This window comes from Tursiops truncatus, chromosome 1, assembly GCF_011762595.2.
Source record: "Tursiops truncatus isolate mTurTru1 chromosome 1, mTurTru1.mat.Y, whole genome shotgun sequence".
NCBI lineage: Eukaryota > Metazoa > Chordata > Mammalia > Artiodactyla > Delphinidae > Tursiops > Tursiops truncatus.
This window is the reverse complement of record NC_047034.1, coordinates 73546226-73558446: the sequence shown is the minus strand read 5'-3', so window position 1 is coordinate 73558446 and position 12221 is coordinate 73546226. Positions and strand designations below refer to the sequence as shown.

Here is a 12221-nt window from a genome sequence, read left to right as displayed (position 1 = left end):
TGGCTTCCTTGTCAAGGAGCCAGCTCCGCAAAAGAAGAGACTCCTTGCTCTCAGACTGAAAGCTGAGGGCAGGGGCTCTGTCTCTCTGCTCAGACAGGGGCTCCTGGGGGCAGGGGCTGTCTCTCACCCAAAGCGGATGACCCTCAAAGTAGGACCAAACCTCCTCTTTCTGGACCTGGAGCAGATGCCCAGAACCAGGAACTCAACAACATCCCAAAATGTTTACGAAGTTGCTTTATTCTCTTCCCTCACAGCTGTCCTTACCACAGACACACACGGCAGAGCTGTCCCTTCAGCTGCCCGTAGCCAGGTCGCGCCTGCTCCACAGCTGGCCCCTGTGGGGAGGCTGTCTGTGCTCCCCTTGATAGAGTCTGTTGGGCGCTGTGCCTGGCGCACAGCTGCTGGTGCTACTGCGGATGGTAGTCCTTCAGCAGCTTGCCCAAGCGGTAGAGGAACTCCTCAAAGCAAAGAACAGTTGTCCTTGTTCTTGTCTGCCACCCGGAACAACTCCATGATGGAGTACGGCTCCTTCCGGCCCTGAGGGGTGGACAGAGGGTCAACCACGCACCCAGGCATCGCCCCGCAGCAATGGCCAGGCCCTCCGCTGCCTGCCGGTGGGAGGACAGGGTGGGGGACTGTGGCCTGACCCTGCCTGGAGCGGGCTTGCAGAACATAGCTCCTCACTCAAACAGTCAGTGGCCAGGACAGCCTATGCGGCAGAATCCGGCCAAAGAGGCAGCGGCATGGCGGGCACCTCAGCTAACTGGACCTGGGGCTGCATGGGAGACAGAGGGTGCGGGCAGGGCTCCATTTGCTGGCTGACTGCACACCCCACAACACAATCCACATTCGTCCACCATCGGAGGCTGTTTAAGCCTGTCTCCCCTGCAGGGACAGCCCAGCCCAGGGGCTTCGGGGTGGAGAGCTGTGCCCACCTCCTCCACACTGGGAGCTCCCAGGGCAGAGCCCACTGCCCCTCGTGTCTGCGTCTCCAGCACTGCTGCAGGGCCAGCACCAGGCAGGGTCACATGTCTGCATGCTGTGGCACCGGCCCAGGAACTGTTTATGACACTGGGCCCATGTCACCTATGGAAGGGGTAGATCAAGGGAAAGGCCAGAGCCGTGGGCCCCGGAGCTGGCCAGGATGTCCCAGAGGAGGTGGCCCTCAGGGCTGAGAACTGAGGATGGTGTAGGGAGGAAAGGAGCACTTGAAGTGGAAGGGACAGCCAGGGGTCAGAGGGCAGGTGAGGACAAGGTGGAGCACTCGGCAGTGTCGGTGAGGCAGCTTTCAACAGGCTTTGGCTGATGGGCATGGGGGAGCCGGCATGACGTTCTCAGAAAGCTTCCAGGAAGGACGTCGCTGCAGCCGTAAGCAGCTGTGGGCCTGGGGGCGACCTTCATCCTCATGGCAGGTCTCCCCCTCCAACTCCCCCACTGCCCCACCATCTACTTATAATCTTATCTCCTCTGCAAAGCTGGTTGACCCGGGAAACTGGAAGCCTACGGCCTTGGGCGGGCTCACCCCGGCTTCCCTCATCTCAGCCCCCTGCCCAGGCTGCTATGTCTGCCCTGTGAGCCCCCGAGTGCAGGGTCTGAGGGTCCTTGCCCAGCCCCACGACATAAACAACTGGCCCTGGAAAGAAAAAGTTCTCCCTAGAAACAGGGACTAAAAAGTCACCCTAGCCCCCGCCTTAGTGATCCTCATGGCTACACTCCAATAAACAGGGCAAGTCTGTCTCCTCTGATGTTTTCCAAAGGCAGTCAGGGGACACAAGAAGTGACCAGAGGAGGTGCCTCTCCTGGAATGCAGGGCCTTGAGTCGGGCACGACCTGAAGTCCTCTGGACATAACAGTCCAGAGACCCCGCCGGGGCTGGGCACCGAGGGCCGAGGGCAGCACCCCACAGACACTCCGCCGGCCTTGCAGTCCCCAAGGAGCCCAGTAATCATGGGGCTGGGCCTGATGACAGAGGAGATGCACCGGCCTGCAGAGGGTGATTGAGCCCAGCCTGGGTTCCGGGGGGAAGCGGGGAGCAGCTTGTGCAAACCCCAGGAGAAGGGCAGTCCTGGGGCCAGGCGCTGATTGAACTGGCCTGTGGGCAGAGGGAAGATTTAGGACCCGTTCTCGCCAGAAGCAGGTCAGGCAGAAGAATAAACAGGTTTGGGGTTAGGACTAAGTTTCAGGCAGGAAGTTTCAGGACAAGGAAAGACAGAAAATAAGGCTGGGCTGGGCCATGTTCCCCCCACCGCAGATCCTGCCCTCCACCCTCCCTCAAGCCCCCTCCCCTAGGTGGAAATGCTCTTGGGAGACAGCTGTACCTGCACTCTCACCACTCACTTCTAACCCCCCAACCAACCCCCTACTTCATCCCCACCCGACCTCAGACCCCACACACCAAGGTCTCCACGAAGCGGGGCACGTTGTCCATGAGTAGGGCCTTCAACTCCTCCAGGGACAGGGTCTCCAAGTCCCCTTCCCGGGCCGCATACTGGTGGTAGCAGTGGATGATTTGGAAGAGGGATTCTTCCACTGGCGTGTCTGTCATGGTGGCTGGGCCTGGGCCCAGCACAGGGGCAGCTCTGGAGATGCAGCGGGGGAGCAGCAGGGGACAGTGGAGAATCTGGGGGAGAGCACAGCACAGCAGGCCACACTGAGGCCAGGCCACAGCAGGTGGGCACTTCCTCCAAGAATCCTCTGCCCAACCTGTCTCAGGCGCCCTCCCTGCCCTCCATCTGACCCCTTGCAAACTTGGCTCAGAGTCCCCGCCCTGCAGGAAACTTTGCCGTGAACTCTTAGGACAGGGCTCTGTCCCTTCCCTGAGACGGGAGTCTTCCAGGGGACAGGAGCTGTGTTCTCCACCCCCCAACCCTGCCCTCAGCTTAGGAGTCCCCGAAATCAAGAATGAGAAAACACTAGACTCTTCGAAGCAAGATGGTGTTTTCCAGTGGAAATATTTTTAAACCTCTTGAGATGGCAAGATCCCCACTACCATAGACTATTTTGTACCGCAAACAATATTGAAATAATTACACCATCCCAAAGCCCAGGCCTGCTCAAATGTTGTTTTCCTTTCTTGGTTGAATACAGACTGCACAGGGATCCCCATCTTTCTCCTACCCCTGCCGTGACCCTCTCTGAAGGAGTCTGTGTGCCATCTGCATGACCCCGCGGCCTCCCATAGCTTCTGTGTGCTGACGCTGTTCAGTGCCCAGTGGCGGGGGCAGGCGGGGGCACTGCAGCCTCTCCCATCCCCCTGAAGCCCCATCCCGGTGTTCTGCACAGGTGAGGGACAGATGCCCTCAACCCCCCACCCCCCACTTCTTTTAGAGATGAGATCCCTGTTTTCGGGAGGCAGGGCTATCCTGTCGGGTCAGCTGTCCTCCTTGGATTCTGGGCAGATAAGACTCACAACAACTGGTTCCAACTCTTACAGAGCCAGCCAGGCACTGGGAGAAGCCCCTTATATACAGCATCCCATGTAATCCTCACAATGACCTTGTAAGGGAGGCATCATTCCCTCATTTTCCTGAGGAGGAAATGAAATCCAGAGAGGTTAAGTAAATTTCCCCAGATCACACAAATGACCACCTCCAGCTAGATTCAACCAATGCCTTTGGGAACAACCCCAAAGACATGCTTATAATTTGGGGCCCTTAACCCCTTCGGGGCCACAGTTATGCTGTTGGGACATCCATCTACACGGCACACATCCTCCAAAATGGGTAAGCAGCCCCTCTCTGCTCTCCTGGACCTGTGCAGACCCAACACAGCCCAGCCCACCCCTACAGCTCTCTTGGACGGGGTGCTGACCTCAGTCACTGCTGGGCTGAGGCTGCTGCGAATCCACCGTCCCAATCTGTGTTTTATCCTAGAGATTCCCCTGTGCTCAGGAAGGAGGCAGTTGTGGGAGCACAGGCTCCACCGCCCAGTCCCGCATGCTGCCCCTCCACGGTGCCTCCAATTATGGCAGCCAGTGCTGGGACTCTCCGCAGGTTCCTGGCAGCATGACTGAGTCTAAATTGCATCCCTGAGATGCCATCACGTGACACTTGCCTCCTACAATTAACTCAGTCAGTTTCAGGGACCCACCTGCCCTTAGCACCTGGCCTGAAACATCTCAGAACCACAGAAGATCTTGTTATCCATCGTCCTGCCTCAGAGCTCATCATCCCAGCTCCAGGGCTTGGGTGGAGTCAGACACACAACTTAAATACATCTTCCTGGGATGTCTTCCCCCAATTAGCGAACCCCCAGACTCCACAGTCATGAAGCACATTCACTCATCCAACAAATATTTCTCGAGCACCTGGCCCTCTCTAGGCAATAAGAGTAAACCGTGGGGCCGGCTCACAGGACGGGGATGCGTGGAGGGGACAGAGTCACACACCGGCAAGAAGCACTGTGAACACTACTAATTTAGTGGCATGAACAGGGTACCCTGGGCACCCAAGGAGCACCTTCTGCCTGGAAAGGTGAGGAAGATTTCCTTAGGGTGATGCTATTTGTCACAGCACTTGAAAATTTGGTTGCAAGGAGGCGCATGGAGAACCAGGCACTCCAGACAGAGGAAACAGCATGGACAAAGACTCAGGGGCATGAGAGAGAGTGGCCTGCTTAGGGGATGAAGTCCACAGGGTACATCATGACAAGCTGGAAGAAACAGGGCTGGAGAGGTGGGATGGAGACAAAATGCGAAGGGCCCTGTGTGCCGAGCTAGAGCTGCAACTTTATCCTGTGCATAGAGGTAGCTGATAGAGAGACGAGGGGAAGATGGCGGAAGAGTAAGACGCGGAGATCACCTTCCTCCCCACAGATACACCAGAAATACATCTACACGTGGAACAACTCCTACAGAACACCTACTGAATGCTGGCAGAAGACCTCAGACCTCTCAAAAGGCAAGAAAGAGCCCAGGTACCTGAGTAGGGCAAAAGAAAAAAGAATAAACAGAGACAAAAGGATAGGGACGGGACCTGCACCAGCGGGAGGGAGCTGTGAAGGAGGAAAGGTTTCCACACACTAGGAATCCCTTTCGCGGGCGGAGACTGCGGGTGGCGTGGTTGGGGAGCTTCGGAGCCGCGGAGGAGAGCACAGCAACAGGGGTGCGGAGGGTAAAGCGGGGAGATTCCCGCACAGAGGATCGGTGCCGACCAGCACTCATCAGCCCGAGAGGCTTGTCTGCTCACCAGCCGGGGCAGACGGGGCTGCGAGCTGAGACTCGGGCTTTGGTCGGAGCGCAGGGAGAGGACTGGGGTTGGCCTCGTGAACACAGCCTGAAGGGGTTAGTGCACCACGGCTAGCCGGGAGGGAGTCGGGGAAAAGGTCTGGAACTGCCGAAGAGGCAAGAGACTTTTTCTTCCCTCTTTGTTTCCTGGTGCGCGGGGAGAGGGGATTAAGAGCGCTGCTTAAAGGAGCTCCAGAGACGGGCGCGAGCCGCGGCTAAAAGCGCGGACCCCAGAGACGGGCAGGAGACGCTAAGGCTGCTGCTGCTGCCACCAAGAAGCCTGTGTACGAGCACAGGTCACTATCCACACCTCCCTTCTGGGAAGCCTGTGCAGCTCGCCACTGCCAGGGTCCCGGGATCCAGGGATAACTTCCCCGGGAGAACGCACGGCGAGCCACAGGCTGGTGCAACGTCACGCCGGCCTCTGCCTCCGCAGGCTTGCCCTGCACTCCGTGCCCCTCCCTCCCCCCCGGCCTGAGTGAGCCAGAGCCCCCAAATCAGCGGCTCCTTTAACCCCATCCTGTCTGAGCAAAAAAGAGACGCCCTTCGGCGACCTACACGCAGAGGCGGGGCCAAATCCAAAGCTAAACCCCGGGAGCTGTGAGAACAAAGAGAAAGGGAAATCTCTCCCAGCAGCCTCAGAAGCAGCGGACTAAAGCTCCACAATCAACTTGATGTACCCTGCATCTGTGGAATACATGAATAGAAAACGAATCATCTCAAATTGAGGAGGTGGACTTTGAGAGCAAGATTTATGATTTTTTCCCCTTTTCCTCTTTTTGTGAGTGTGTATGTGTATGCTTCTATAAGAGATTTTGTCTGTATAGCTTTTCTTCCACTATTTGTCCTAAGGTTCTATCTGTCCGTTTTTTTTTTTTAATTTTCTTCTTAATAATTATTTTTTAATTTAATAATAACTTTATTATAATAAAGTTAATAACTTTATATATATATAAATATAATAAATATATTTTTATTTATTATAAAATAATAAATAATAATTTATATAATAAAATTATATAATTTATATAATAAATTATATATAAATATATATTATATATATATAAATATATAAATATATATATAAATATATAAATATATATAATATATATTATAATATATATAAAATATATATTATAATATATATTATATATAATTGTATATATATTATATATATTTTATATATATAATATATATATTATATATATAATATATTTATATTATAAATATAATTATATATTATATATTATAAATATAATATAATTATATATATTATATATATAATTATATATATTATATATATTATATAATATATATAAAATATATATTATATATATAAATATATATTTTTATATATATATTATATATTATATATATAAATATATTATATATTTATATATATATTTATATATTTTTTATATATAAATATATATAATTTATATAATTATATAAATTATTATATAATTTATATAATAAAACTATATAATAAAATTAATAACTTTATTATATTTTACTTTATTTTATTTTACTTTATCTTCTTTCTTTCTTTCCTTTTTCCTTCCTTCCCTCCTTCCTTCCTTCCTTCCTCCCACCATCCCTCCCTCCCTCCCTCCTTTCTTTCTTTCCTTCTTTCCTTCTTTCCTTCTTTCTTTCTTTCTTTCTTTCTTCCTTCCTTCCTTCCTTTTTTCTTTCTTCCTACTTCTACTAATTCTTTCTCTCTACATTTTCTCCCTTTTATTCTGAGCCATGTGGATGAAAGGCTCTTGCTGCTGCACCCAGGAGTCAGTGCTGGGCCTCTGAGGTGGGAGAGCCAACTTAGGGACACTGGTTCACAAGAGACCTCCCAGCTAAACATAATATCAAATGGCAAAAATCTCCCAGAGATCTCCATCCTAACACCAGCACCCAGCTTCACTCAACGACCAGCAAGCGACAGTGCTGGACACACTATGCCAAACAACTAGCAAGACAAGAACACAACCCCACCCATTAGCAGAGGGGCTGCCTAAAATCATAATGAGGCCACAGACACCACAAAACACACCAAAAGACGTGGACCTGCCCAGCGGAAAGACAAGATCCAGCCTCATCCACCAGAACACAGGCACTAGTCCCCTCCACCAGGAAGCCTACACAACCCACTGAACCAAATTTAGCCACTGGGGACAGACACCAAAAACAACAGGAACTACGAACCCACAGCCTGCAAAAAGGAGACCACAAACACAGTAAGATAAGCAAAATGAGAAGACAGAAAAACACACAGCAGATGAAGGACCAAGATAAAAACCCACCAGACCTAACAAATGAAGAGGAAATAGGCAGTCTACCTGAAAAAAAATTCAGAATAGTGATAGTAAAGATGATCCAAAATCTTGGAAATAGAATAGACAAAATACAAGAAACATTTAACAAGGACCTAGAAGAACTAAACATGAAACAAACAACAATGAACAACACAATAAATGAAATGAAAAATACTCTAGATGGGATCAATAGCAGAATAACTGAGGCAGAAGAACGGATATGTGACCTGGAAGATGAAATAGTGGAAATAACTACTGCAGAGCAGAATAAAGAAAAAAGAAAGAAAAGAACTGAGGACAGTCTCAGAGACCTCTGGGACAACATTAAACACACCAACATTCGAATTATAGGGGTTGCAGAAGAAGAGAAAAAGAAAGGGACAGAGAAAATATTTGAAGAGATTATAGTTGAAAACTTCCCTAATATGGGAAAGGAAATGTTTAATCAAGTCCAGGAAGCACAGAGTGTCCCATAAGGATAAATCCAAGGAGAAATACGCCAAGATACATATTAATCAAACTGTCAAAAATTAAATACAAAGAAAACATATTAAAAACAGCAAGGGAAAAACAACAAATAACACACAAGGGAATCCCCATAAGGTTAACAGCTGATATTTCAGCAGAAACTCTGCAAGCCAGAAGGGAGTGGCAGGACATATTTAAAGTGATGAAAGAGAAAAACCTGCAAACAAGATTACTCTACCCAGCAAGGATCTCATTCAGATTTGATGGAGAAATTAAAACCTTTACAACAAGCAAAAGCTGAGAGTTCAGCACCACCAAACCAACTTTACAACAAATGCTAAAGGAACTTCTCTAGGCAAGAAACACAAGAGAAGGAAAAGACCTACAATAATGAACCCAAAATAATTTAGAAAATGGGAATAGGAACATACATATCGATAATTACCTTAAATGTAAATGGATTAAATGCTCCCACCAAAAGACACAGATTGGCTGAATGAATACGAAAACAAGACCCATATATATGCTGTCTGCAAGAGACCCACTTCAGACCTAGAGACACATACAGACTGAAAGTAAGCGGATGGAAAAAGATATTTCACGCAAATGGAAACCAAAAGAAAGCTGGAGTAGCAATTCTCATATCAGACAAAATAGACTTTAAAATAAAGACTATTACAAGAGACAAAGAAGGACACTACATAATGATCAGGGGATCAATCCAAGAAGAAGATATAACAATTGTAAATATTTATGCACCCAACATAGGAGAACCTCAGTACGTAAGGCAAATACTCACAGCCATAAAAGGAGAAATCGACAGTAACACATTCATAGTACGGGAATTTAACACCCCACTTTCACCAATGGACAGATCATCCAAAATGAAAATAAATAAGGAAACACAAGTTTTAAATGATACATTAAACAAGATGGACTTAATTGATATTTATAGGACACTCCATCCAAAAACAACAGAATACACATTTTTCTCAAGTGCTCATGGAACATTCTCCAGGATAGATCATATCTTGGGTCACAAATCAAACCTTGGTAAATTTAAGAAAATTGAAATTGTATCAAGTATCTTTTCCAACCACAACGCTATGAGACTAGATATCAATTAAAGGAAAAGATCTGTAAAAAATACAAACACATGGAGGCTAAACAATACACTACTTAATAACGAAGTGATCACTGAAGAAATCAAAGAGGAAATAAAAAAATACCTAGAAACAAATGACAATGGAGACACGACGACCCAAAACCTATGGGATGCAGCAGAAGTAGTTCTAAGAGGGAAGTTTATAGCAATACAAGCCCACCTTAAGAAACAGGAAACATCTCGAATAAACAACCTAATCTTGCACCTAAAGCAATTAGACAAAGAAGAACAAAAAAACCCCAAAGTTAGCAGAAGGAAGGAAATCATAAAAATCAGATCAGAAATAAATGAAAAAGAAATGAAGGAAATGATAGCAAAGATCAATAAAACTAAAAGCTGGTTCTTTGAGAAGATAAACCATTAGCCAGACTCATCAAGAAAAAACAGGGAGAAGACTCAAATCAATAGAATTAGAAATGAAAAAGGAGAAGGAACAACAGACACTGCAGAAATACAAAATATCATGAGAGATTACTACAAGCAACTCTATGCCAATAAAATGGACAACCTGGAAGAAATGGACAAATTCTTACAAATGCACAACCTGCCAAGACCGAATCAGGAAGAAATAGAAAATATGAACAGACCAATCACAAGCACTGACATTGAAACTGTGATTAAAAATCTTCCAACAAACAAAAGCCCAGGACCAGATGGCTTCACAGGCGAATTCTATCAAACATTTACAGAAGAGCTAACACCTATCCTTCTCAAACTCTTCCAAAATATAGCAGAGGGAGGAACACTCCCAAATTCATTCTACGAGGCCACCATCACCTTTAAACCAAAACCAGACAAGGATGTAACAAAGAAAGAAAACTACAGGCCAATATCACTGATGAACATACATGCAAAAATCCTCAACAAAATACTAGCAAACAGAATCCAACAGCACATTAAGAGGATCACACACCATGGTCAAGTGGGGTTTATTCCAGGAATGCAAGGATTCTTCAATATATGCAAATCAATCAATGTGATACACCATATTAACAAATTGAAGGAGAAAAACCATATGATCATCTCAATAGATGCAGAGAAACCTTTCGACAAAATTCAACACCCATTTATGATAAAAACTCTGCAGAAAGTAGGCATAGAGGAAACTTTCCTCAACATAATAAAGGCCATATATGACAAACCCACAGCCAACATCACTCTCAATGGTGAAATACTGAAAGCATTTCCACTAAGATCAGGAACAATACAAGGTTGCCCACTCTCACCACTCTTATTCAACATAGTTTTAGAAGCTTTAGCCACAGCAACCAGAGAAGAAAAGGAAATAAAAGGAATCCAAATCGGAAAAGAAGAAGTAAAGCTGTCACTGTTTGCAGATGACATGATACTATACATAGAGAATCCTAAAGATGCTACCAGAAAACTACTAGAGCTAATCAATGAATTTGGTAAAGTAGCAGGATACAAAATTAATGCACAGAAATCTCTTGCATTCCTATACACTAATGAGGAAAAATCTGAAAGTGAAATCAAGAAAACACTCCCATTTACCATTGCAACAAAAGAATAAAATATCTAGGAATAAACCTACCTAAGGAGACAAAAGACCTGTATGCAGAAAATTATAAGACACTGATGAAAGAAATTAAAGATGATACAAATAGATGGAGAGATATACCATGTTCTTGGATTGGAAGAATCAACATTGTGAAAATGACTCTACTACCCAAAGCAATCTACAGATTCAATGGAATCCCTATCAAACTACCACTGGCATTTTTCACAGAACTAAAACAAAAAATTTCACAATTTGTATGGAAACACAAAAGACCCCGAATAGCCAAGGCTACCTTGAGAACGAAAAACAAAGCTGGCGGAATCAGGCTCCCTGACTTCAGCCTATACTACAAAGCTACAGTAATCAAGACAGTATGGTCCTGGCACAAAAGCAGAAAGATAGATCAATGGAACAGGATAGAAAGCCCAGAGATAACCCCACGCACATATGGTCACCTTATCTTTGATAAAGGAGGCAGGAATGTACAGTGGAGAAAAGACAGACTCTTCAATAACTGGTGCTGGGAAAACTGGACCGGTACATGTAAAAGTATGAGATTACATCACTCCCTAACACCATACACAAAAATAAGCTCGAAGTGGATTAAAGACCTAAATGTAAGGCCAGAAACTATCAAACTCTTAGAGGAAAACATAGGCAGAACAGTCTATGACGTAAATCACAGCAAGATCCTTTTTGACCCACCTCCTGGAGAAATGGAAATAAAACCAAAATTAAACAAATGGGACTTAATGAAACTTCAAAACTTTTACACAGCAAAGGAAACCATAAACAAGACCAAAAGACAACCCTCAGACTGGGAGAAAATATTTGCAAATGAAGCTACTGACAAAGGATTAATTTTTACAAGCAGCTCATGCAGCTCAATAACAAAAAAACAAACAACCCAATCCAAAAATGGGCAGAAGACCTAAATAGACATTTCTCCAAAGAAGATATACTGACTGCCAACAAACACATGAAAGAATGCTCAACATCATTAATCATTAGAGAAATGCAAATCAAAACTACAATGAGATATCATCTCACACCAGTCAGAATGGCCATCATCAAAAAATCTAGAAACAATAAAAGCTGGAGAGGGTGTGGAGAAAAGGGAACACTCTTGCACTGCTGGTGGGAATGTGAATTGGTTCAGCCACTATGGAGAACAGTATGGAGGTTCCTTAAAAAACTACAAATAGAACTACCATATGACCCAGCAATCCCACTACTGGGCATATACCCTGAGAAAACCAAAATTCAAAAAGAGTCATGTATCAAAATGTTCATTGCAGCTCTATTTACAATAGCCCGGAGATGGAAACAACCTAAGTGCCCATCATCTGATGAATGGATAAAGAAGATGTGGCACATATATACAATGGAATATTACTCAGCCATAAAAAGAAACGAAATTGAGCTATTTGTAATGAGGTGGATAGACCTAGAGTCTGTCATACAGAGTGAAGTAAGCCAGAAAGAAAAAGACAAATACCGCATGCTAACACATATATATGGAATTTAAGAAAAAAAATG

General features: G+C 45.5%; 1 protein-coding gene across 1 annotated transcript; it reads right to left on the bottom strand.

Moving 5' to 3' along the window:
* Positions 1–284: 284 nt before the first annotated feature.
* Positions 285–2603, bottom strand: LOC117309648 (protein S100-A15A-like). The gene is made up of 2 exons (XM_033848108.2): positions 2396–2603; positions 285–537 (listed from the first exon to the last, which is right to left on the bottom strand). The coding sequence occupies exons 1-2, from the start codon at positions 2543–2545 to the stop codon at positions 460–462; spliced, it is 228 nt and encodes a 75-aa protein (XP_033703999.1). The 5' UTR covers positions 2546–2603; the 3' UTR covers positions 285–459.
* Positions 2604–12221: the final 9618 nt, after the last annotated feature.